The 27878-nt window shown below is 45.8% G+C and overlaps 1 protein-coding gene across 9 annotated transcripts in view; it reads right to left on the reverse strand.

Annotated features, from left to right (window-relative positions):
* LOC121595183 (voltage-dependent L-type calcium channel subunit beta-2) overlaps positions 1-27878 on the reverse strand; it is a 104888-nt gene that overhangs the window by 50643 nt on the left and 26367 nt on the right. For all 9 annotated transcript variants that reach the window (XR_006005132.1, XR_006005133.1, XM_041918910.1 and 6 more), the window contains one exon: positions 8947-8982. Coding sequence is in view for 7 of the 9 variants with exons in the window: in XM_041918910.1 (XP_041774844.1) it covers positions 8947-8982 (36 nt within the window). In the remaining 2 variants the exon portion in view is untranslated. The remainder of the gene's footprint in view (positions 1-8946; positions 8983-27878) is intronic.

Here is a 27878-nt window from a genome sequence, read left to right on the forward strand (position 1 = left end):
ACCTGAGTCCTCCCTGAGCCTTTTGGGGTGGATAGATGGCTTTGCTCCATATAAATGCAGTGGTTTTTCAGTGTGATGGTGCCAGTCTTTTGCGATCCGCTTCCCTTACGGTTGATACCTTTGCCGAAGGCCAACACACTGACATACTGACTGACACTTCGCTCACGCTTGCACTCTTGTGGTCGGGCGAGGCGCAGATGATGATGATGATGCATCTCCCCACTTCCTGTACGCTGGCGAGCCGGCGAAGGAATGCACCACGGCATCACGGTGGAAAAGAAGAAGGAACGCAAACACCAGCGAATCTCTTCACTGACGCAAACGATGATGAATCGACCGGAATGTGTGATGTTGATTCGGTTCCTTCGCCTTTGTTTTGCTTTGCTGCATACATTTTGCCTTCTGCTTTCGGTCTCCCAACATCGGCCCAACACCGCCACCGCCTGCTCCCGATCTTCGTTATGTAACATTCGCAAACACAAGTTGTTCTCACTTTCTTCAATCGTGTCCTCGTTGTTGGGATGATTTATGCAACGACAGCACATGATTAGCGGCGTATGTACGGCGAGTACGCACACACACATATTCAAAAGCGTCAAACGCTGCCGGCGGAGCACAATTTTTGCAAAGGCGCAAAATAAATGAACGAATAAATATTGCCGGTACTTCTATCTCTGTTCTGTGTGATTTTGAAGCAAGTGAGAAAAAGATGTCACTACATCATCGTACCACCTGTCGGGAACGAATTTCGGGAGCTGTCTCCCTCCTGGTGTCTTTCCCTACCCGTCGACACTACCGGATAAGTGAGGCCGACAAGCGACCAGTTTAACAACAAATAATACTAATTATTTATTGCCTCTCGCATTGCTTTCGGGGTCGGCTTAAGGTTAGCCACGGAATTTCGCTCCCAGCTTTGCTCGCACGATCGATGATCGCTTCAAAGGATGATCCTGTGATGTGACGGTTAACATGGTCCGTAATTTGGGCAAAAAAAAGTGTGCACGAAAAGTGTTGTGATCATCGCGCGACGCAAGGGGTGGCAAATGCTAATGACAGTCGAGGGGAATTCTTGCGATGGCAGCTAAACAGTACCGCCCTGCGAAATGGCTTAAGTGTGCGTACTTTATTTGCGCGAGTGAATAATTTACCCGTGGCAAGTGTTTCTTCATATTTTTTGGGTACGAAATTCCGTTCCGTTTTGATCCTCTTAATGAGCTAACCCTTGAGAAGAGGTGAAGTGTAGTATATACAGCTGACTGAAACTACTTATACTAAACACATTTGTTTAATTTAACTTCTAATTCACTGATACTGATTAAAAGTGTGACAAAGATATTGGAAAAATATTTAAGTACATCTTATTAAAGTATTCATAAATACCTTGATTTTGGCTTTGTTTCTTTGAAACACGTTCATTGTTAAGGGTTATACGGTATGTCATGTTTCTGTTTCACTTGGGCTAATTTTTACTTGCCGTCAAGTGACCGTGGCCTTTCCCCTTCTTTCCTTAACCTCCCAGCTTTCCCCTTCGTTCCGTTCTAGCATCGATTGCAAGAATGTCTTACTTTGATCGATGGCACCGGTTAATCCCTCCCGCACGCAAACAACTACTCGCTCTCGAGGAGGTCGGTCGTGGTAGCACACCCACTCACCGCATCCCATCCCGGCCACGATCGTACGCCAGCTCTCGGTACGGACGTTTGAAATAGAATTATTTTTACCTTCTCCCGTTACCACTTCCATTACTATAAAACCAACCCGATGGAGGAAGTTTCCGAGCGCGAGAAAATGGACGCTTCCCTTTTTTTCTGCTGCTGCTTGGTTTGAATTTTCAAGCAGGATTTATTCATGGACAGCGCACACTTAATGCTGTCTAGTTTTTCCAATTTAGATTGCCTTTTTTTCCACCACCCAGAAAACCATACGAGATGCACTCGGCAGACGCGGGTCTTCTCTCGTTCTGTTCACCCGCTTCTCCCGGCTGTGATGCGGGCCAAAACAGCCAACACATCCACCAGACTGGGTGGAATCAAAACTGATGTAATCGAGGATCTCGTGTAATCGGGGGAAGGGACCGGCGTGTGTGTGTGTTTGAGAGTGTGTTTTGCTACTTAAGAAAACATAAACATTCGTCGATGGAACATGGCAAACGACGCGTTTGTTCGGTGTGATCTTGCTGGTGGGAGCGGAGGACGGAACAGTTGAGAAGAAGCGAGATGCTGAGAGTGCTAGCATTATAGCAGATTACTTCTTTCTCTCGCACATCCTCCCCACGATCCGATCCACCTTCAACCAGAAGCAATAATGCGCGCTTCGGGCCTTATGCACACGGAGTACAATTAATTATTTTTAATATCTACGTTGCGTTAATTTTAGATTTTTCATGTGACAGAAATTTGTTCCCACTTGCGCCACTTGCGCTGGTGTCTTGCGGCTGGCGAGGTGCTGGCGCGTGCGTTTGCGTGGCGGGCGTACGGCGAAGTACCGTAGCCAGTACGCCTCCGGGCAACCAGATCCGGCCGGCTCAGCTGGTGCGCGTTGATGATGTTTTGAATTTTCTTTCCCCCGCGCTTGGGTTGGGAACGGAGAAGAAGATGCTGTTGAAGGTTTTTTTTGTGTGTTACTCCGCCAGGACATGGAAGACGCAACGCTGCGCTAATAAACGCGGAAAGAATGAAATTTTAAGAGGTTTTTCGGTATTTCGTGAGCATGTGCAAGTCTGAATGTTAAAAAAGAAGATGCTTTTATGAAGCGGTGCTTCGGTTGTCTAATAGCACCCGTCCTGTCCCATTAAAACGAGCGTGCGTGCTTAGTGTGTGCTGAGTGAAATGGCGCAAAGGCGTAATAAATTTTATTAATTACTCCCACGCGAATAAGTAAATCCAGTGCGTCAACTGTTTTATTTCGTGCGCCACTCGGGCCGGGCCGGGCGAGCCAGAAACAGTTGGCAATTGATGAGTTTTAAGCGAACGCGAACGCGCTAGCATAATGCTCGATGTGCGCCGCTGAATCATGCAATCCTTTGCGGAAAACACATCATTAAGGCACGAACGCTGCACTGAAAGTGTGTTGAAAAGCATGAATGGCCAGCCAACGCCCAGAGGCTGTGCACTTGTAGGTTGCTTTTTTTCTTTTATTTGCTCTCCCGTGCAATTCTTTCCCGTCTGAATGTGCATCAGGCGCTGCTGCAAGCGAAGACAAGATGCATCTGTCTCGCGTTTCGTGGCAAGAGATGCTGATGCACACGTGCCTTCCGTGCCGTAAAAGGGCTTGGGGAAAAAAGTGCACGAACGTGAAGGAAGCATAAGAAAATCCGAAAACGAACGCGCAACCGAACGAACGATGTTGGAATTTCCCAAAATTCTCAAGCCAGAAGATCATCGCGGGAAATACCGTAACCGGAAATAATTATGTGCTGCAGCATGATGTTCCAGTGCATCCGTGCGGACGGGCTCGAGCATGCATTCCTTCTTACCGTGTGCAACGTTGGCGCATGGTTGTGATTCATCCGGCAGGAATGGAGCGGCGACCCTGGGTGAAAGGGACACTTGGACTAGTGTTGCAATTTAATTCATGCTTTTTTGTTGCTGATTCATTCGGCCTGGGGCAGATAAAGTAATTCATGAGCAATTTCATCGTTGCAGGATGTAATGAAACACATTCACAAGTAAAAGTATGAGTCAGATACTGTGCTTAAGATGCTCTCAAGCCTTTGCTATTAATCTACAAAAAAGATATTATCGACCATAACCTCAATGCGATGTCGCAGCATGCAATTTTTGGCAGCTTCTGCGCCGAGACGGGGAACGATTTATGTGACGATTATTATAGAAATAATTCAACACCCCAACAACTGACGGGACCATACACAACTTCCTGTCAAACAACGCACTGCGTCCACAATTCGTCGCACAAACTGTGAAGAAGCGCTGGCAGTCGACACACTAACTGGGAGCGGTGGTGGTAGTGGAAGAATGTAATAAATAATTTTAATGAACGTTCTTACGTAAGCTCCCGAAACCTCGTGGAAACATTGTACAAGCAAAGGCAAACGGCATGCGACTGTCCCTTTGTGGGGGGAAATCCATCCACTGTGCGGTGGGAGAAAGGCGACAAGCAAAGGATTTAAAATCTTCATTCGCCGTGCTTTGACATCAATGATGCAGAGCCGATACTCCAGGCACATCGAATCGCCCGTGGTACCAGCATGTTGTTTTTATTCCGCTGTTGAAACTCATAAGATGTGGATTAACTCTTTTTCCCGGGACCGTGGTACGAGCCGGGCTTAGAATATTTACTTTGCCGCCGGGGACTTCCCTTTTTGGTGCGGTGCGGATTATAGGCGGAAAATGTGTTGCAAGGAACGGCCCTGGCGGAAGACATTGAGCGAACAAATGGTGTGTTAAAGGGTACAATCGATTATTTGTGACAAGTTGGAATGAATGTTCTTGCCCTGATTTGTACCAAAAAGGTGTGTCAGTGGATGATATAGGTCGATTTTGTAGATTGTAGTGGACATATTTTAAAAATTAGTAAAATGTGATTGATCCAAATCGTTGTAACACAGGAAACTTCTTTCAAAGACGATTATTACCGATTGACCGATTATTACCAACAGTGCCTTCAACACATCACAGAACATAAAACTCTCTCCACGGCCCGCGAGTGTGTTGGAGTGTCTAGAAAACATTGCAACAGCAATGATCGCACGTGTGTGTGTGTGGATCCCGCATACGCAGCAAAAGGCCAAAAATAACAAGCCAACCCCCCCGCCCCAACCGAATTGATGGGGCGCGTCCGGAAAATTGTCACTTGCGATTGCCATCCAACCGTCCGAGGGCAAGCAGGAACAACGGGAGACGGTTCCAATCTAATGCCCCGAGGGCAGCATATCCAGAGGAGCGTGTTGCCGAGTGCTGTTGCTGTTGCTGCGACCAACATTTTTATTGGCACCCGGTATGGAGCGAACTAGCGGCAAGCAACAACCGCGACACATTGCCCGTAAACTCAACGCAAACAACAAACTGTCTCCACTGTCTCTGTCCAAAAATAAAATGCAATAAAAGTGTGTATTTGCCTTGTGTATTTGCCGTGTGCTCCCGTTTCGTAGCGGCGTGGATCGTTCCCGTACGTCTGAGGATCGTTTATGATCACCGATGCACACACACAGCAGGGGCGAGAATTTCATTTCGATGTTCCGCAGACACGTGTGGGAGAGTGGTTGTAATTTTTGTGATGAAATTGTTGTGAAAATATGCTATCAAAACCTGAGCTAATGATTCAGATGAAGTAACGTGCAGGATGAATCCTGTTGCTGTACAAATCCGATGGAAATATGTTGACTCAATTCCGAGAAGTACCTCCGGGCAACATATTTCATTTAATTATAATTCTAAGCTACGCCTCAAGGAAGAACAAAACGCACAATACATGAAGTTGCTTAGCACGCTAACATGAAGTAAGAGAGCAAAGGAGAAAGAGAGAGAGAGAGAGAGAGAGAGAGAGAGAGAGAGAGAGAGAGCAAGAAAGAGCGCTAGCGAAGAAAGAAATGCAGAAAACATTATATTTAAAACAAAAATGGTCGCTGCTAGAAATTGCAGAAAAGGGTTGCAAAAGAACACCAGCAAAACATAAGAAGGAAATACATAAGAACAAATCAAGCGTACGATTCGAAAAGAGGCAAGCCATAGGCACCGCTACTTCCTGTACCGGCGCGATGATAGCCTTGGGTACAGCAGCATATCAAATAAAGGGTCTCCACGTCCGTTCGTTTGCGCACTATTTCACACTAATTTGTAACTGGTCGATCGGTTGCTCGTTTTTGTTGTGTCTTCTTTCTCTTCCGCCGTTCGGTACGATTGTCGATTGCCCTCCCCGTTTAACGAAGCATTGTTTCGCTCGGTGAGCGTTCTAATTTGCAAAACAACGTGTATACCGAGCCACCTATCAACGCGTCGTACTCCCGAGGGTAACAATAGCAACAAACAAACAAAAACATGGCTGCCCAAGAACAACACCAAACATTCCAGCCAGGCGTCCTGCAACGACCGTAGCTAAGAGGAGTCACATCATGATCATCATGTCTATTGTGCTGGGTGCTGCTTCTCGAGTCGCTCCGAGGGACGGCCAAAAAACAAAACAACGTTCTAGCCCTCGTCCACAATATGGCGCCCAAGCTGGTCAAGTCACGTGTGGAGTGTGAGAGGAGATCACCATTTCTCCAGGAACTCGAATCGCCAAAATCGGCGATCACCGCCCCTCGGCGAAACGGCGGCTCTTCTAACACAAACCTTCTAACGCAGCCTTTGCTCTCTATCTATCGTTCGAAAATGCAAAAAAAACCCGTTCCGTTCGCGCTCGATTCGGATCATCGATCTTGCCGATAATATGTGGGCCAGTCGGTTGTGTATGTGTGCGTACGCGTGTGTGCTTCCTTTGGCCCGTTTACCGTTATTTCTTATGCTCTAAAACCTGATCCCGAGTGAGGTTAGGTTATTCCTGGGATTTTGCAGTAATTTGCTTTACCGAATGTTGTAGTTTTTGCTTGGCTTGGGTGGTGCAGTTTTTGGGTTTTGATGGCAAGATCTGGTTACGGTTTCCTTTGGGTAGCAGCAGATTGCGTGTACGATGTGGTTTGAGCCAAGATTGAACGATCCAGAATAGTTTTAGTGGGTTCCAATTCTTTACCTTTTCTTGTATTTTTTCGTGTACAAGAGCTCCAAAGCCCTTTTAGAACTGTTGATGAAGGAAGCAAAAGTGGGATCATTTCCGTGTTTTTCGATTCAATTCGATTCGACGAAGCTGAGAGTCTTTATTGCGATAATTGTATCAACAGATCTTTTCCCTTAGAGAAGTCAACTTCGAATTTATTATACATTGCTAAATCGCTTCTCGGTAAAACCTTATAACACCTTGCAATTAAGCATATCATGAGAAACTATGAGCTGGCCTTCTGTGGGGAAAACCCAACATTTCCTTTCCGCAGCGTTATTCCTCAATTTCAAGATACCTCCTTATAAGCTCATAATAAAAACAATCCCCCTTCAACAAACATGTATCGCACACCTTTCCGCATCGGTTGACAGTTTCGTTGGCGCTTTTCCTGTCCGTTTGTTTGTGGTTGGATGAACTTTTTTTCCCGCACCCAATACACACACCCCGACCGTCTTGATGCTGCTGCTGCCAGGTGAATGGAGCGTCGCAGGGAAATTTTCACATTTGAACATCATTAGGCGTGGCGGAGTGGTTTTCGGAGCGCTCGGGAGTAGCGCCAGGTATATCAGCATGGGTGACTATTTAGCACCCCCCTGACGAAAAAAACCCCAGTGGAGAATGTTGACGGTTAGCCACAAAGTACGGGGTGACGAGCATCCACCGAAACCACCAAGCGCAACAGAAAGTTAAAACAACGGGGCGACCGATCGACGACGAAAGACCAAAAAAAAGGCAACGAAAAATACTCAAAGCAACATCAATCTTGCGCTCAAATCTAGATTTAATGACAAAAACTAATTACACTTTTCGGGCCTTCGTTGTGTGTGTGTATATAGTGACAGAAGAGGGTGAAGGGTAACTAAGGAGGGAGTACTGCGCAACTTCGCAACGTAACCATCGCGCCTAGCGCAAACGCAATCGCACTCCGGCGCACGGTATCTAATTTCAACTTTCTTTGTTGATGTTGCTTATAGCGAGTGCTGCCTTTTCGTCTCACATCTCTTTTGGCTCAGTTTTTGGGGTGTTTGAAATTTGAACTATTTTACGGGTTGCTCGAAAAGTTACTCGACCCCCTAAAATAGGACAAGGTTTATTAAAGTGTTTTAACTGTCTTGAAGAAGTGATTTTGTTTTGAAAATATTAACTGCACTTCTTCGCCAATCTCTAAGCCCGTGTTTTTAAATCCAACATACAAATTAAAAAAGTAAGATATGAGGGATAACTTTCCATCCCACCCACCCTCTGCACATGATCTTGCGATTGCGGAGCAGAGATACTTGAACGAAATCGCTTCGCTAGCGCTTCCCACTAAGTCCGTTCTTTGTTTTTGGTTGTGTTGTCCAACACAGTGCCCAAACGCGGGTGGGGGAAACGGCAATTGCGGCCGGCCCGAGAGCAACGCCGAGCCGGAGAGTCTTACGCTCCGATAATAACAGCCGCCAGGGAAAAGTGATTAGCCACGAATATGATTATTATAATCATGCGTACATCGGGCATGAGCAGTTGATCGCACACGAAACGGCGGTGGTGGGGGGGGGGGGAGGTGTTGGAGAGTGGACAGCATTAGAGGACGGAATCATCGTACGTCTCGCCGTACGAAACAGTCACGCTTTCCGGTTCCGCGAGTGTCAAGTCGTTTCGTAAGCCCACCCGAGCCCTTCGCTCGGCCGTCTCTCGTGTTTTTTAGGTTTTTTGTTGAGTAAATTTTTCGGAGGGTGTTCGGTGGTGCCGAGATTAGTCTTACGTACATACCTATGATTATTACAGCTCACTTCTTTTGGCCTGAGCTCGACGTTGGTTGTGTTTTGTGTTGCTGTTTTATTTTCCCCCTTTCCCTACGCGCCAGTGTAGACTTTGTTTTTCACTTGTGCGTGCGTTCGATCGATCGCAACGCAACGAAGCGAGAGTAAATTAACGATCTTGAGCTAAATAGACAAAAAAGTAGAGGAGCAACACCAACCTACGGCAAGCCACGACAGGCTTAATGAGGAAATGTAATGACAGTCATTTTTGCCGCCGTTGTTGAAGTGGGCCGGACAATTGTTGGATGGAATGTTTCGGGCGAATCGTTTTCTTTTTTTCACGTGTGATAGATTTTATTGTTACGAACGGAATGCCGCTAGTGTTTGGTTTGTGATGATGAAAGGATGTGATGGAGTGTTTACTATGAGGTGTCATATTTGTGACGTGTCGGTAGGATGATGAAAAATTTCGACGTAAAACAATACTTACTTTTGATGATATTAACGTTAGCGTCGGAGACGATTCCTGCAACGAGAAGAAAAAAAGAATGGTCTATTAATTCAAGAAGAATGCAATAGAAATACACAACCATCGTTTGAATCAAACAGTATTAGCATTAAGGTTAAGTAAAGCAACTGTTCCGTTTCCAGATTGCCACCCACAGCGAAACCGAAAAAGGAGGAGCTCGGTTTCTTCTTTGTCCTTCGACGGCCCCACCGCCGAACAGCCGTTCTCTTTTGCCAGTGCTGCAATTTGGAGTACGCTTGTGACGCACAGCTAAACGCAGTGCTCTTATTATGTGTGCTAATTATTCAAATGGCTAATTACTCATACAATAAACGGTCGGTTGATTCGCGGGCGGATACGATTTGCTGTTTGTTTGCTTTCGGTCGATGGAAGCGCACAGATTCTCACGGGCGCGCCTGCTAATGGGTAAATGAGCTCCGAAAAGTGCGGCAATGCGTTCACTTCCTATCGTAATTGTTTATTTGGAGCCCTCGAGCAAAAACCAAACAAAAAATCCAGACAATAGTATGTATCGTGAACTTGAACTTGAGCAGCATTGCTTTTGGTGGACAAAGACGAACGAAAACGGAAAGAATCTTACAAACGGATCAGACGAGCAAGAATGAATCAAGGGAAGTGCTAACGATGGATGAATAAATGTGCTTTTTGTGAGGGTTTTGATTAAATTCCGTGAAATCATTCTGCCATTGAAAACAGCAGATAAGCTCAAATTGTTACACGTAAAATTAAGTGATTTATCCCATTACGTTTAAGAGAACGACATAAAAAGCTGGCATTTTGAGGAAACTAAACACTTCCGAAACGGGCACAGACAGTCTCAGTACTATAAGAATAACAATTTCATTACCCTTCCCTTCCACAACCTCTCTATTGCGCATCACACTCGGAAAGATAAAATAGTTGTTTCGGCTTGCTACCACGTTGGCAGAGCGTACAGCAGTTTATGAAACACATAAAACCGTACGAAATAAGACACGTAATGAACCGACAAACGAAGGCGGAAGAAGAGCCAAAAAAACGTTAAAAAGCATCATGTTTAAACAGTAAAACGACAACCGAAACGTCACCCATGCGCATCGAGCATAGGCCACAGACGTGGACCCGGTGCCCGGTGGCCGGCAGTAAAAGACTCGGTACTGCTGCACTTGGGTGACATTTATGAGCATTTTTAGGCGACCGAAGCGACGAAGACGCGACAACGACGCGTACGACGTGTGACAGAGGCATGTTTATGCTTTGCGGCAGCGTTCTAGGACGGCACTCTGCTGATAGCACGAGGGTGATAGGTAATTAAGACAGTACGAGGTGTGAATGTTGATAGTGAAGTATGAGCGACTTTTATATTTTAAGGCTTGGTACATTACGCTTCTTTTGGATAATACGTTATTAAGAAATTCTTAACGTTTTCCCCATCGAATAAGGCTACCTTTGCAATTATCATATATCCTTTTTTTAGAAAGTATACACGAGCACTAAGCAACTGTACATGTTCACCTTCCCCTTCGCGGTTCGTCTGCTGAGAACTAAGAATTCATTAAGATTCCACCAGGAATTCCCACATTCCAATGTTATTTCGAAATTGAACATGCTGAATGAATCGATACGATCAAAACGGCAAATTGAGAATCGCATGCCTGTAATGTTGAGCAAAAATATCCTCTTCCACTCGAAAAAGCAAGAATAAAAAAAAACCCCTCAAACCCCAAACACCCAAAATCAAACGCAAACTTACGCGCTTAAATTATGCATACGGATGAAGGTTGGGACTTGCGAAACGCCAAAGACGCCCGACTGTACACATACACACACACACGATCGATTTAAAATCAGACTTCGATGGGTTTTCTTTACGTGTGCAAGTTGCGATTGAATTTGAAACCTTACTACCAACAACAGCAACAACTCTGTATAAAAAAGAGCCCCCGAAAGCCCAAACTTTTGTATGCCGTTTTGCAAAGCGCAAAAACACACTGTCCTTCAATCAATGGTCCGAGCGGGCCGCAAAAATTGTGAACCGAAACCCGATTCAGAAAGCCACCCAACACTTGACGGGAAGCAGGAGCACGCACATAAGGGCACGTGAAGCGAGGAGGAGGAGGCAACACATAACCTTAAGAATCGGTGGAACGAAAATGAAAAGGTTCAAAATGGAAAATTGAATTTAGATTGCTTCATATAGAGCGCATGATATCGCAATCGCTTCATCGAAACGTGCGGCAAACGGTGCTGCCTCGGGTTTCGATTCGGGTTTTATGTAGGGCATATTTTCCCCTGACCTCCTCTGTGTGCTTGGCCATTACCGGGCTAAGTTGCGTGTCCCCTTGCGAGTATCCTGGAAGATGAAACTATTTTTGCTGCAGGAAAAAATAATCCTCGGCTCCATTGCAACGGAACTGGAATGCGATACAAAGTCGCAGAAAGGGATAGTCGGTTGCGGTTCTCTGACTCATTGGCAACTAATGAATCATTCCAGGCGGTGGAACACTTTTTCTGATTCACAGCGATTCGGCAACACGATTCAATGCTTCAGGTAGATAAGTTTCTTGTAATATCAACTACGTACCTTCATGCTTATTAAATGAGCATTATTGTAATAATAACGCTGTATTTCATGTTCTTTTGTTTTCCAGCACGTTCAAGAAGCCCTCCTGTGGTGTATGCGCAAACTGTGCAAAGGTAACCCAGGAAGCTGAATTGTGCAAAAGACACAAAACTTGAACGCCGGCCAACAACTCACAGCTTAGACAGGCCAGTCAGCACAACTACTCGTACGTCAGGAAGAACATGTGGATGGCAACTCATAATTGATGATCGTAAGCAATGCCAAGCGAAGAAGAAAAAAAAAGGACCGCGCAACAACCGATCGACATCTTTAGCCGAGACCCTATCCCAAAAGGCAAGAAGGACATGCGGCAAACGGCAACAGACTTTCTAAGGCTGGGTGGTGGAATGAATGGCAAAACTACAACTACGTATGTCTCAGTACGGCTAAAGCGTTGGTTCACCGTTGCTTGGCAACGGTGGCTGAAATGGCTGTAAAAAGGAGCAACAAAAAGTCTTGAAGTGACCTCAAAAACTCAACCTTTCGACGAAAGGATCCCGAAAGCGGTCCGGTTGCATTTGATGACGCCTCGGACGCCGGTAGGTTACGCCGATAAATTGAACTAATTCCTGGAACTATGAAATGACCGTGCGAATAGTTACCGTACGGAAACGGTTGGGTCTCAAAGTTGGTGAGCAAATATCGCGAAACCGACATACATAGCAAGTGGCTACTCCTTACCTGCGCCCGTGGAACACGATGAGAAAAGGAAGAGAGGAAATAATAATTCGCTGCTAAATGTGCGATGTATGTAGCTTGTAACGATCAGATTTAAGGTTCAAAACAAGAAATCAATGTTATCTAACATCGACAATCTTAAACCATTGCGGAAGTCTAGTAATCACACTACACAAGCACGAGTATTACCTGAACATCACTGCGTTCCTCAATTGCTTTGCAATAATTATTTCAATTGTTTTCGCCCACCGCCTAATAACGCTCGGTTCACCGTCAACAAATCTCCCCATTGAGGCCAATTTTCTGTGAGGCCAACCGTGCAGGGTTCAAAGTTCTCAAACGCAAGCCTCCAGCAGCAAAATAGGCTCTAATTCACGTCACGGTCAGCCCAGAATCCCGTTTTTGTTCTTCCAACCAGAGGGTGGATAAATGAAGATTCCCAAACTATCTCACCACATGGAGAGAGAGAGGGAAAAAACGCCCCAACTTTCCATAAATGCCCCAGCGGGGTAAAGGAACAAACAAAAAACATGATATTCAAAACATATTCAGCCCCAGGTTCACTTGCAGCCAAGCAGGCAGGCAATTACGCGCAGCGAGTGGGTAGCGCCACCCTCCCCAGTGAGGGAAAAGCTCAACTGCACCGTTTATCATGGGTTAAATGGTTTGATTAATCAAATTATTTTTCCGCTCCGTCAGGAACCGTTTGAGAATCACGTGTTTCTTTCGCTCGCTCTCTCTATTCTTCATAAGAACATTTCGTTGCGCCTGTCGTGTACGTTCTGCATGAAACGCGACGAGCAGGAGAGATAGAGAGAGAGAGAAAGGGTAAACCGGTGATCATAGTTGGTGCTGATTGAAACGATCATGAAACGGACAGGCATCTCCGTTCGATCCGGGAGGATGTTTGCAATGCTCAAACACCCCGAAAAAAACTGAAACAAGATTAGATACGGAAAATCGTGCGCTTTTCTTCCCTTTTCCCTTGCTCGAAAAGAATGGTTAGAAAAAGACTGTGAATAAAAGATTCACATCAACCACCACGTCTCCTTCCTTTCTGACCCTGCAACGGGCATAAATTATGCTGATCAATCTCCCCGGAGCGAACTGCCAACAATGGAATCGGTGGGGTGGCAATGAGCCTTTCTCGCTGTACGAAACAGTACAGAACACCAATAGCCTCGGACCCGGTGTGTGTGTGTGTGTGTGAGTTGAGCGAGGGGCCACCGGCAGTGGTGGCTTTCGCCTCCCCAAGGGTGTTTATGGAGTAATTATTAAATTGTTTACCCGAACAATACAGCCGGAATCGATTTTTTGGGCAGGAAGTATTTTCCTGCCTTCTGCAACCTTCTCGCTTCTCTTTAAAGCTGGAGCATTGGTTCGTGCGAGTTCTCACAGTGCCGGATGAATGGTACACAGCGAGAGAAAAAGAAGAAGCCGAGCAACTTATACACACAGTTTTCCCATTTCAATTGCTCGGTGTGCGTTCGATTATCGTTTATTTTATGATTACACACCTCTCGCACCGGGTGGTTGTTAATTTGTTTACGTTTTTGCTTCCTCGCTCCCGCATCCATGCTGAGGGTATGTGTGGGTAGACGTTTTTTTTTTCTTTCTTTCAAGGGTGGTTGGCTCATCCACCGTTCTAAGTAGCTAGCTCCTAATGAGATAAGCATGGGGAAAAGACGAAACGAAATATTTTTGCAATTCTCAGCCAGCGCCAGAAAATAAGGAAAGAATTGCAATTGAGGCTTTGTTTCCTATTTTTGTAGGAACACATTTTTTCCTGTTTCTCTCTCTCTCTCTCTCTCTCTCTCTCTCTCTCTCTCTCTCTCTCCTCACTCTGCCTTGTGTTTCAATCACACTCGTTGCTCGATCATTTCTTTCGACCTTTTTTTTGCAATGTGAAACATTGTTTCGATCAAATTTGTTCCATTTTCCTTCCCCTCCTTTCCACCCGGGGAAGGTTTTCACTCATTTCACAGACAGAGTTTCAATTTCCCGTGCCGTAACTCTCGTACCCGAGACTGCAGGCGCCAAGGAAGTTGTGTGGCGTTGGTTATGATTTTTCCACTGAATGCAATTTATTTTAATCGATTTCTGTTTAATCGTTTGCGTTTGGCATCGATGGTTGGAGCCGGGCAAAACAAAAAAATGGCAAGCAATCAACCAGCAATAGCTGAATGAATGGAAATTGCTTCGCTGGTGCGATTTATCATGTTAAGCAGGGCGTTTTCTCTGTTTGCTTTTATATTGATTTAAGCTGCAGGCATTTGACTTACCAACCAAGTGACGTGCTTTGAGAGTAAAGACCTGTTTCAAGACACATTCTATGAAGGTTTCCCTTGTTCTCACACGATCTGTGTGTAATAAATTCTAAGCATCACCATCGCCGCACACCTAATGGTGCACACAATGCTTCCCGGAGGAAACTGCTGCGTAAGTAAACTGATTGCGACTGCGTCACGTACGACATTTTATGGCCCCCGAATGCATCTAGCACCACGTGTGCACCTTGTGCACTTTGCGGCGCGCATGGTGCGCTCCGGAACGATGAAAAATCTAATTTCAATACGATGGCCAGCCACCTACGCCACTTTATTGGGGGCGATGCGTGCAGTGCAACAAACCGTCTTTGAAGAGTCTAGTTCCATTTTCGGGGAGGTTAAAAATAACTCCCACAAACACACACACGCACACATCGAGCACGAGGGGTGACAGCGTATTGGCAGCGCAAGGGACAGGTTTTTGAAAATAAAAACCTGCTCGTTGTTCTTCTTGTCTTGAATGTGCATTGCAATGGACACACAAGAATTGAGAACCATTTCTGCTTTTTGATATTTTTAAAATGAGATTGGTATAAATTTACTTATTTCACAAAACTCGAAATGCAAGACACCAAACAAACAAAGACAATGTTTGTCAACTATCGGTATAAGTACTTCCTGTTCTTGAGAACCATTTCTTGCCAAATCCACAAAGCTATTTCGGCAAACAACAGAGATACTGTCCCTTTGCGATCGTCATAATCGATACGAAAAGAAAGCAAAAGCATACGCCCCGCCTTGCCGTCCCTTTACCACTAAAGCACTGTTTGCATAAAATGTTTGGCCAATGTTAAAAGGTGCATCCTTCTTGTGTCCTTTCCACTGATCAAACTGCATCGAAGGTGGGCCGAACGACCACAACGAAAACGGCCAAAAGCGAACAAAGGGAACAAAGAGAACAGCAGTGCACTTGCCACTCATCGCTGTCATTAAACATCGATAAGCAGGTGCGGCGGTGCATCTTCGACCGAGGGGTGCACGTCCAACAAGGAAAGTCTTTCACTTCAACACCAATAGCCGATCTGGCCGGCCGGCTCATCGGGAGACCTTTATTTCCCAAGCGGGCCTTCTTCATTCCAAGCTGAAATGATTTATTTTCTTTCCGGTTGATTGCTATCCGTTCCGACCCGACCAAGAAGGTTCATGTATCGCTGAACACCCCCAAGAAAAACAATATTCTGCGGCAAACCCTGCAAGTAAATACGCACATCACCCACGCCAAAAAAAAGCCCCGACCCGAGAAAGTGAAGATCCTTTTCGTTCATTTGCTCTTCGTTCTTATTTTTGGTACATGCGTCTTCCCCCGCATGTGTCGGCGTTGCGCTTTGGTGCACATTTGGTGTCCGCTGCTCTTTGTCTCTTCGCAGCAAATGCACTCTCGCATCTGCATGTGAGCACTTGTACTTGCACAGTAACGGTGGGACCATCATCATCATCGCCGCCGCACTGTTGTATTTCCCGGTGCCGGCGTTTTAATGACCGCAATTCGTCACATGCTCAACAGGCTCAACGGCGTCGCGCGGTGGGATTTGAAATCTGGCAGCGGCCGTGCCGAGGGGTTTTATCTTTCGATTTCGGATGCATGCGTCGGACGCGCCTTGACAGTGACACAGTCAGAAGTGAGAAGTAAGGAAATAGCGTTGCACGCTGCCTACGTTCGCGCGTTCGGGACTGTCGAGGGAGTCGTTAGGTTTTTGGGGAAAACCTCATTAAAATCAGCCAACTGAAGTGCGGTGCGGATTTAAGTGTCGAGCGCGTCTTCGCTCGCTTGAAATATGTGGTGCAAGCGTACATTACTTACGCGCGTGGGGCGTGAGCGTGTTAGATTTGGAGTAACTGAAGCCGTAAAAGTGACGCAGGGAAGGCAAAAATAAAACCTTTTTTTTTTCAACCGTAATAATTTCCACAGCTAGATGGATAAATAAAGATGCATTAAGGACAGTGTTGTTTGGCAAAGGGTAGTAATGTAATTTAAATAAGCTAAAAATCTGTTTGAAATGTCTAAAGCACGATACAAATACATACTTGACGTATTTATTACTCTTTACAAATCTTAAAATATAAGTCGAGCAAACCCATGCTATCTTTCTAAAGGACAAAAAGCATTTTTCTTTTTTCGACCACACCTAAACCGTTTCCTCGGGTTGCTATGCAGTTGTGTAAACACTCCGCGTTTGGCACATTTCCAAAATGCACCGAGCTGTGACGGAATCGTGCCAACGTTCGTAATGACCAACGATAAATTCACATTATTACACACGGCCCAAAATGAGATCGTAAAACATTTAGCATACCTATCGAGTGTGTCAACCCGTCTCTCTCTCTCTCGTGCACTCGCTTGACAAAAGAAGCGGGGGTTTAACCATCGACCATTTTCCGAATGCAAACGAACGCGCAACGCCTCTACAACAATGAAGCTCCTTTCTTTCTATTACATTCTATTCCACCGGACGGAAGACCCCAGGTTCGTTGCTTACACCCCAGCGCAAGTCTTTCGTTTTCGTCAAGCCAACGGAAGAAAGCCCAATTAGCATCGCGTGGATACGATCGCGGACTGCGCGGGGAACCGTGCTCGCGACAACCGTCGTATGTGGGAGGGCGCAAATTTGTCAAAACGCGGCGTGCCACTCAGCGAAGGGAAATAAATGTGGTCCCGAAAAGCCAGTGAGCCCATTTAAATCAATTATCCCGATTTGAATGCGAGGTTCAACCTTTTTGTCGTATGAATCTTGCTGCACAGTTAATAATGTAGATTTTTTTGGAGAGCATAATAATTGGGGCTATTAATTTGGTTTCAATGTACACAAAACATGGTAGCAAATATCAGACAATCGGGCGAGTTATACAATTTATTCGACAAAAGAAATGCACACGATCGTTTGAAGTTGAAGTGAAAAATTATCCTCATTAAAGGTGGTACCAACTATGGTTTAAAAACAATTTTCTTATCATACCGTGCTGCCATGTGTGTAGCTTATTTATGTACAGATTGGAACCAAAACATGTGAAGGCGTTGGCTAAGAACGCGGTTGCGCAAATCAAACTGTTTTCGTATTGAATTTCTTGCTTGCTTCTCCTTTTCGGTCAAAGATTCGGTTAATCGTTTCCTTGCATGCATACGATTTGCGTGTCTGTAGTTGAAGCATGGATGGATAAAACGATCGTCGAAACAGTTACCGCGCCTGGTCAGTGTCTGGTGCTGGCAAGACGCTGACGCTAGAAGCATACCCACTCTAGGGTGGAATAGAGAAAGGTAGCTTCAATTTATGACAGCTATTTTTTGCGCTCTCATCCGCCCTTGGGTCTTAGATGAGGGCAAGTTTTAAGATTTTATTTTGTGTACCCCTTCGATCTTGCCACTTGCCCCTGTTTCTCTTCCCTTGTTTTATTGAGAAAGCCCGAAACCACTGACCGGTAACTTCTTTCCCCTGGGTCGTACCTGTCCACCTCACCGACTCTGATTCTCTCCCACTCAGACCCACGATCACCGTACTCGAGAATGCGCAAATGAAAGAGAAGCAAAGAAGCCAACACTGAGGGAGGCTGCGGTAAGCATTGAGATCGGGGAATAAAACCGATAGCACCAAATCCTATGTGTGCGAGAAGAAATCGAAGAACCCCCGGCGCAACAGGCGATCGTGAAACCTACGAAATAATAATCGTACCTATCAGTTTTGTTGGTCGAGAATATTGGTCGAGAAATTTATTGGAACCAGTTTTATCCTTCTTCCTCTGTCTCTCTCTCGCTTTCCCTCACTTCCCTTGTAACCGCTCCCTGCCCATATCCTTCCACTCTTAACCGCATCATAGCCGTTTTTGACTAGGCTTTCTTTCACCTTGCTTCTCGCTCACTCCCCCACCCGTAAGCATAAAAATGATGTCCGGTGATGTTCCCTATGCTCAGTGCCCCTGTCCGCCGCCGCCACCACCACCACCACCTGTGCGTTTTTTTGCTTTATTTATTATTTCTGTATTTTTTAATTACTGGTCTCTACGCTTCCTCCACGGTTCGATTTTCATCATCCGGTGGTAAATGACACATACGACGGGAAAGAAGGGAGCGAGAGATCTCACAAACGGTCCCACAAGCGGACACATGCGAGCGCACTGCCTAGACAAGACAAGCCTCGGCCCCGAGAAAGAAGGAAAAAAATATGCCCCCGGGGGATCTCGCTTGCCTTAGTGCCCCGAGTGTGACCATGGTAACGAAACATGTAAAATTCCTTCACCTTACGCCATCCCTTCGCCTGCGATTGGTGGAATTGCCGCTTTACCTGTTTTGTTGGGCCTGTGTGTGTGTGTGTGTGTGTGTTGTTTTTCTCTCTCGCTTTATTCTTGACAGTTGGTAAACGTTGTTTCGGTTCCACCTTCCAGTCAACCAATTCCCGGAGTTTATGCAGCTCGATCGGGGCCATCGGATACTTTCGGTCTAATTTGGGTTTATTATTTTCGATTATTTCTAATCGTAACTGTCCCGGCCAGTTCGGGGCGAAAGCGACCGCCGAGTGACAGCAGAACCTGAGCGAGCAAGCGAAACAAAGGCCGGATTCAAAACCCCGAACGACACCACCAAAAAGGTAATGCTGGGGGAAAGCAACGACAAAGCTACAACATTGGAGGGTTGTCTAGTTACAGATTAATTTCCATTCGGTATTTGGTGTTTGATTTGGAAGGGCGTCTTATGCGTATGCTCGCATTCGTTTAATGCGCGACTGCTCTTAAGAATGGATCGTGGGATAGCATCGAAAGGAAGGAATAAATTTCAACTGGAAGAAATAGAAAAAAGCGATCAGAACATGGATGATTATCGAGTGAAAGTTCCAATAAATTACTTCGCTTGTATTGCGCACATTAAAACAAGGGATTCTTGAATTCCCAATAAAATATGAATAGGCATGCATTTTTGAGTCATTAAATGTTTATAATTTTTTTTGTGGAATTAAACTCTACTACACCTTGGCATGATGTAGTACACAAATGACATGATGGTATAATACATGTTTTCCTTTGCAAGAATGTAATTGGAAATCGAAGCAATTAAATATTTTAATTTCCGCTGAGCAAATTTTTCAACTTACCAATGATCAAAGATAAATCAAATAAATGTCCTTCGCTTGGCCTTTTTTTGCTCTCCAATGTTTTATCCGAATAGAAATCAACAATACCAGTGTCAATTAACCTTGTATGTTTCCCGCAACAATGAGCAGAATCCAACCACGTATGTCACCAACGTACCCTTCTAATTCAAATGTCGATTGTGCCGATTAAGAGGACACCAAAACCTGCACCAAACTACAGCGAAAGGGATCGTAACTGGTCAATTCAAAATAGACACAAAAATCATCACAACATAAACGCAAAAGTAAATGAAGCCCCAAAGCAACATCAAAAAAACTACACCGGATTCCCACCGACAAAACTGCTCTCGGCCAAACACCACTTGGCTGCTTACCCCTTCAGTGTGGCCGATCTTAAGTGGCCACAGAAATGGATTACCATAATTACAGAGCGCCTCGATGTTCGCGTTAATAGAAATAATAATTTTGCCCTCTCGTTTCGGCCACCCTCTCTGCCCCTGTGACTGGTGCACTGATCCTCTTACCGTAGGGCTTGCTTTAGTTCATTTACCATAATTGAACATACTTTTAAGCCCCTCCGCCTTCCTTTGCCACTCACCCAACTGCCTCAAGTGGTTGAGATTTCGAGTCCAGGATCCGTTACCTTCTGGCGATCCATCACATGCACGGGGACGTTTCTAGGAGCTCAAGCAGAATACGAAAAAAAAAGACCTAACTCTGGCCACTCAAGCCGACCGAAAACTATGATGATGACTTGCCACATTTGTATCAATTACTCTGCTGCTACCGATACCGTTTTCTCGGGACTGCGGCCCGGAACCGCTCCGGTGAAGTAAGATGCCGCCGCCACCGAAGAAGCACCTCCGTGGGTCGTAGATCATGAAAGCAAAAAGAATAATGCCATTATTGCGCCCTCCCGACCGTATGGAAGGAAAGTGACCGCAATGGTCGCCCTCCATCACCCCGCTCGCTCACTGAATTGCAAGATGACTCGTGGCTTGCGCTTTCTTCCGCGTGTACCGCGTGCGTTCGAAAGGGCCACTTCACTCGACACTCGCGCAAGCGGCACAAAACGCACCAGGGTGTCCGATTATGTTGCTCGTGACGATCAACGGAAAGAGGGGGAGAGAGAGAGAGTATGGAGCGCTCACGATAATGACGGTGATCGCCACTTGTTCCCTTTTGAAGGGTAGAAAAATGGCTGTCAATTTGTTTAGAAAACTACCTTCTGCCGTTTTTTGTTGCTTCCCGTTGATCGTTGGGAACGAGCGAGCATAACAATTGCCCTGCCGGCTCATTGCAGCAACACATAATTGAAGGCTATCATAGATGGAGTGCTTTTTAACTAGCTTCATTTACACCCGAATTCGAGCTGCGCCATTTGCCCCTTCACCGCGTTGATGTGACACGTGCGTCGTCGATTGGATCTTTGGGTGGCCTTTGCAAAACGGATGCAGAACTTTGTGCGCGTGTGCGGTTTTAAAGCTCACTGAAACGATGTTTCCTACACGGAGGTACACCGAACCGAACGTCGAAAGTGGATCTAATCGCGTAGTACAGCGATTCTTCGAGTAACGTTCGATTTCATGTTTCAAGTACCGCCCAATCAATCCGCCTAAAGGCACGGTGGTGCGTTCATTGAAAATAGAGATTGAAATTTAAATGAAGTTTACGGCAGTGGTCGGAAAAAAGGTCGGAGGAAGTAATGCACGAAGCATGATGCGCAGTAGGAGCGTTGAGAGTGAATGCGCATCGTAATGCTGGTACGTGAAAGCGTGCATAATTTGTTGTTTGTACAGCTTCAATTGCTCGTGTTGAACTATTTGGTAGGGAGTTGGTAAGGTACTTATACACGCCATCTATACATTTATTTTAAGTTAACAGGAATTTAAAGGAATTACCAAACACTCAAAAGCGGTAAGCCATATTTCTTGTAAGTTTGAACAAGTTATTCAAAATGTTGTGTTTCAATTCTCATTGGCTCTAGGGGAATTGAGCTCAGCACGGTTACCATTTTACCATCTGCTCTTTTTCTTCGGACAAGCCCGCGTCTCGGCATTGTAGGATAAATAGAGTTTTTCTTCGGAAATTAGATACGCTTCAGTTTTGATTAATACCACCCCGGTTTAAGACTTGGCGCAATGCCCGAATATTGAGTAACGAACGGTGCGGCGGTAGCTCGTGGCACCGCAAGTAAAGGGAAGTTTACTTTCAATTTAAAAATTCACCAACTAACGGTAATCAAAAGTCTAGACGTGATCGCATTTTGGCACTTGTTACGAAAGAGAAATCATCTCCTCAGCTTCCTCCTGTTGCTCTAGCTGGATTTGGAGGTTCAGGTTGCTCTGAATCGAAACGGTTCCGTTCCGCCAACGTCCCGGAAGCATCTTTCCAGTGATCTAAACCAGTCTTCCACACCCGGTAGTTCGTACGCAGCATACGAATGAAAGGGAAAACAGTGTATAGATTTCCTCGAAAACGAAATTCAAACGCGTGACCATTACGGTGCACTATCGGTGAAGAAAACTGGACCGACTAACCGAAACTCGGAGTGGAGCATCATGTTTTACCAACTGTGAAATAAATGCGGAACATGAAGAACGGTCGTAAAAAAGTAAAAGTAATAGATATTTCACACACCAACACCCCTCCGCGGTTTCTGTTTGGCAAGAAAAAAAAGCATGTCCCAAAACAACCAGTACTAGGGTGTGAACAAGAAATTGCAAATAGTTTGCTGGTGATGATTTCATACGGAGTTACTCAAGGCAGAAGGTCAAAAAGGTGACTCTTTTCAAAAAGCGAAGGCCGTTCATAATATTTCTTCGATTTTAAAGGCTTTTTTGTTCAGAAAATGATCGATTATCGGTTTAAGATGAAAATAAGAACCGAACAAAATCCCACACATGCAATCGAAACCAAACGAAAGTACGCGGCATTGTATAAACACGGATGTACGCTTGATTTCAAATTTCCGCAAACGGTGTGGCAAAATGAGTCGCAAACAAACCACCACCATTAGAGCTCATGCGCGGCACAGCTTGCGACCTAAACACTCCCCAAAAACGGATCCAATGATCGTTTGCAATCATTGCGTGCCGTTCAAACGGCGACAAGGAACAATTTAACGATCTGCCCGCAACTCCCTTGGGACATTTGGACGTGAAAGTATGCCAGTACTGTCCACGGCGAACCGCGCAGCACCCGAGTGGACAACCTGGGCTAGGCCGAGGGCTGCCGCTGGGAAACGGCACAGTGCGAAGAAGAAGAAAAAAAATACCTCAGCCACACCGGGAGAGTAAAAATCAATCAAACTAAACATCCAAACACAACAAGTGCCCCCGACGAACTCTTGTACCCCTTCTTTGCCTGCCAGGAGAAAAACCGCACGCATTTCCTCCCTCGTTGCGCTGCCCGGCGTCTTGGCGAAGGGACCGTAATCGCTTTCGGTTCGTCCGTTATCGAGCCATCGTCTGCCAAAGGCTTCAAAACAGTCATCAGTCATTTCTTGACACCGGGCGAGACGGCCGGGTTGTAACCAGATCGAGGTCGAAGTGGGAGGAGGGCGTTTTCGTTGCTATCGTCGAACGAAATCGTCTTGACATGAGCGGTGTACTTGCGCTTTGCCTACTTGCCTTTCTCAGTATCCCTCTCAGTGCTGCTGGAAGGTCGCATAGCGAATGTTTTACCGAAAAAGTCGAAGGAAAGGAAGCAGTGAGGGTCAACCACACGGAGCATGGGAATGGATCGAGCTTCGGGTGTAATGAATAGCAGCATTGGGAATGGTGCGTTCAATGTTTGAACACGATAAACGAATGACAATAGATCTAACTAAACGCATTGTTTGTTTTAAGAGTAATGATGCTGTGCTCCACCAATAAATAAAAGCTATTTAACTGAGACTTCTGGAGAAACCTCCCAAAAACTTCAATTTCTATAGCTTGCGCATGTCCCTCAGTTGAGTAAAACGAACTTAGTAACGATAGATCGAATCTCTAAAATTAATTAAAAATAGCTTAAGCCGTTCCCCCGTTCGCTGCTTGAAGGTGATTACAGCTGGAAATAAAAATAGACCCAACGGAAGATTAAATACACGCGGTGTGTGTGTGTGTGTGTGTGTGTGTGTGTGTGTGTGTGTGTGTGTGTGTGTATTTCAACCATTGAACCGTCGTATGGTTTTGGGGTTTAGTTTTATGACTCTCTGGCGCAATCAATGGATCAAGTGTCTCGCGGCAAGGAGTTGAATGTACTTTAAGTCATTATGTCATTGGAGTGGAGTGTTCGATAGTCCCGCAGCAGAAAGAAAGGGATAGATGAATGGGGAACCGCTGAGCTAGAAGTATTTTCAAACCACAATAAATATTGCTTTTCTTCATCGTCTTCACCACAGCAAAATGGTGAAATTATACCCACAGGGCGTACTTGTTGACCCAGCCGTATGTCAGCACCTTACGCGAACAAAAGACGTCACAGCGACCTCACTATCGTCAAGTTCATCAGTAGCCTTTCCGCCGGGAGGCTTTCAACGCATGGCGAAGCACTTCGCGCTCCCGAAAGGCGCCGTTATACGCTGGCGCCTTCGGCATACCCGAAACCGGCCGGTCAGCCGACCGACCGAACGATGATCTGCCATGATGCAGCAACTCACACCCACCGTTCGAGCTCCCCTTCATTATGTGCGTTGGAAAATCAAAATAAAAAGAGCTGCCCCTCCCGCCTCTGCACCTTGGCTGCATTAAAAGCCCCCACCAGCGCTTAAGTACCTGCGCGATAGTTCAGATTTGGATCGCGGGATAGGACGCCAGCCTTCCTCCGCCCGGGGATGGCCGCTGACGGTAATTACAATGATTAGAAATGAAATGGCAGAAGTTTGATAAAAAACGGTTCGTCTGGTGGCTTCCCTAGAGCACAGTCACGGTACAGTGTACTTTGGGACGCTTGCTACCAAAACAGGAGTCGAGAGGGGGAGACTATCATTATTAGCGAGCCTTCACTTCACCAACTCCCTAAAGGTTGTCCTGTCATCGGCGAGAGTCCCAACACACTGCGCCCGGTGCGTTCTTGCGCACAGGATGCCAAACAAGTGGCAAATTCGCCACCATGTACACACCCTGGGACTCGCACCCACAGGGATTGAATTGGAAAGGTGCTGAGTTAGTGAAGAAACTAACGCCTCTTCCACACTAGCATCCACGCTGCTGAAATTTCGCAACCTCACACACACACGCACAACCAGGGAACACATACCGGAGAGCGAGGCGCTCCGGGAGAGTTTGGGCCAGTCGACACTTAATTTCACACCCTGCTGAGTTCGCTCGAGGGTCAACCTTTTTCGGCCCATGCGTGGACTTGAGGCTTTTTGGGTCAGGAATGGTTCGCCATAACAATGAGCTCGCAAATGAAGAATTATGGGGCGCAGCGATTTTTTTAGAAGGAGAAGTGCTAGATTTGCCTAGAAAGACGCGATCGAAGCGTGAAAGTTTGCAAAAGTTCATGCGCGATGCGCTTTGACCTTTCCTATTTACAGACTTCAATAAATCTCGTCCCGGGTACTTCGTCGATTGCGGGCGAATATCGATGATCTTGACTAAACACAACCAACCCGTAAGTTGTATTTGCATTATCAGCCCGAAAGAATCAATTTACCTCTTTACCGGCGTCTATCATACCAGATGTACCGCTTCACTTACTAAATCTTGGATCTCCGTGGAGGCACGAAAGACTGTTGAGAGAGATCTACGGAACGGTTTGGAGACGGGACAGCATCGAGACCGATCAATCGCATCTCCAACACGATAATTCGGGAGCAATGGCTTTAAGGAGCATGAATGCAGACACACAACAGCAAATGGAGTTGAATTTTGGGGTTCTCGCTTCCCATCTATCCTCCCCCGGACCCTGTTGAATCACTGCCCTGGCCAGTTGGAATTCGTATTAGAGATGAAGTGTATGTTTCGATGTTTACTTGGAGTAGCGCTAAGATGAAATCCAACGAGCGACCGGGATAAAGGGAATGAAGATCACTGGGAAAAGGTAGAACACTATCCATCGGAATGGGTAGCATAAGCTAGGGCGTAAATGGGGAGTAGCGATTGCATGAAAATCTGAGCGTGTTGGTAAGCGTTTGATTGATGGACAAGATAAGTCGCGAGCTGCTGCGATAAAAGAAGGGGAGGAGACTTGTAGCAGGCAGCGAAACCCCCGGGTACGCACACGGCGGTAAGTAAGGACTTGCTGACCTGTCTGAGTGGGCATTCTTGAGTAGTTGAACGATCGATTGTACGGCAGTACAGTAAGAAAAGCAGCACGATCAAACGATGAAGAGTTGCTGCACGACTAAGAGAGGATAAAATAGAACGATCAAAGAATTCAGCTTATTTGGAACAGCTCAACTCCGGTGGCATTTTTATTCTTCTGTGGAACAGCCTAACATAACAACTCCAGCCATTCTTCCTAACAAGAGTAGCATTAAGCCATGCTTTACGAAATCGCAAGGAATGTTCGAAAACGACCCCTTAAAAACATAATCCAAACGACATGTAGTTCAAGTCAACGCAAAGGAACCACAATTGAACGCCATTGCCATAGCACTACACGAATAAGCGTAGAAATCTCCAAAAAACAACAGCCCAGCAAATGCTCGTCTCCACACTAATGCCCAGCAAAGCGGGCACATAAAACTCCCAAAAAATTTGCATGAAAATCGCATGCTAATAAATCTGTTTTCTTCGCCCCAATCGCCAGCCGTGGGGTGCCTCGCTCATTTACCGCCCATCCACCACCAGAGGACAGACACTGAAAAACCATTGCTCTTGCGATTAAACCCACCGATATCTATTCAGCATACTCGCACAAAGCCGGACTTGTCCGGGGGGTAAAAGACAAGCAGGAGGGCCTGCTACAGTGCTGATTTTATTTTGTTGTGTATCTCTTAGAAATTAACTAACTCTGGTATCCTGAAGCTCACAAAAAATCCGCTAAAACCGGGCCACAAAGAAACAAAGGGAGAAATAATGGTCAACAGTAAGAGAGAGAGAGAGAGAGAGAGAGAGAGAGAGAGAGAGAGAGAGAGAGAGAGAGAGAGAGAGAGAGAGAGAGAGAGAGAGAGCTACCGCACCAGTTCATTAATTTGAGCTTTATTTAACCGATTTGCCGTTTATGCGCCTCGGCGTTGGAGGGCAATTTGCCGTTTCGGAACCACCGAAATATCATTGGCACGAGTGTGCCCGTGTCTGTGCGTGTGTTGGAAATGGTCGAAGAAAACAGTAAGCCTGAATCTTATGTAAAACTGCTTTGCCAACTAGTGCTCGACGCGTTTTGCTGCAGCGTAATTATGACGACTTCTTGGTATGCTCTATTTTGCATATTCCAAAGAGCTCTTCCCCCATCCTACCGGCTCCCAACCAAATAGGTACCATTTGCGTTAACAGTATCGTTTCTGTAATCTGCGCAAGAAAGCCTCCTACCGGTGGCGGGGGCCAAATCGGCGTCTGCCGTTTGTCGATTGTCTTTGCCACCGTCTTGCCACGAAAGAATGTCGATGAAACAGATTCAGAAGTGTCATAAAAATTTACTGCCCACGGATGCTAACGGTTCATAACGAGAGAAGTCGGTGGCTTTGCTTCATTTGAGGGCAATGTTTTACCCATCTCGCCCCCTCCCCAAAAAGCGCGTCTGGAAACATTGTTTCGCGCGGGTGCATGGTGATGGTACGGTGGCATGAAGGTTGTGGAACGCCCGATTGAACCGATACAATGCCGATGACAATTAGCTGTCACCATAAGCCGGACATGCTCTAGTTAGTGTGGGATGTTATCTTGAGGGGAATTAAATCGAAGAATTACATTGAATAATACAGCAATTAGCAGTCTATAGTGTCTATGCTCTTTGAAGCTGCTTTTGTAACGAGTAGAATACATATCTTTGAATGTACCCCAACTACCTGAAACCTCATCCTTTCTACGTAGACTCGACTTTAAAGCAATCATCAATCAACATCTTGTCTTCTGTCAACATTCTACTTTGAAGCTAACAAAAGTTCAATTACAAATGATGTTCCAGTAAGGAGAGAATGAACGTCCAACAAAACGTTAATCCGCTTGCAAGCGAACCAAAGCAAACACGGTGCAGGGTGGCGTCCAACATACGCATACGGTGGCGTCATTCCCATGCTCAATCATATTTCACAGCCAGCAGCGCTCGTTTGTGTGA

This window comes from Anopheles merus, chromosome 3R (assembly GCF_017562075.2).
Source record: "Anopheles merus strain MAF chromosome 3R, AmerM5.1, whole genome shotgun sequence".
Lineage (NCBI taxonomy): Eukaryota > Metazoa > Arthropoda > Insecta > Diptera > Culicidae > Anopheles > Anopheles merus.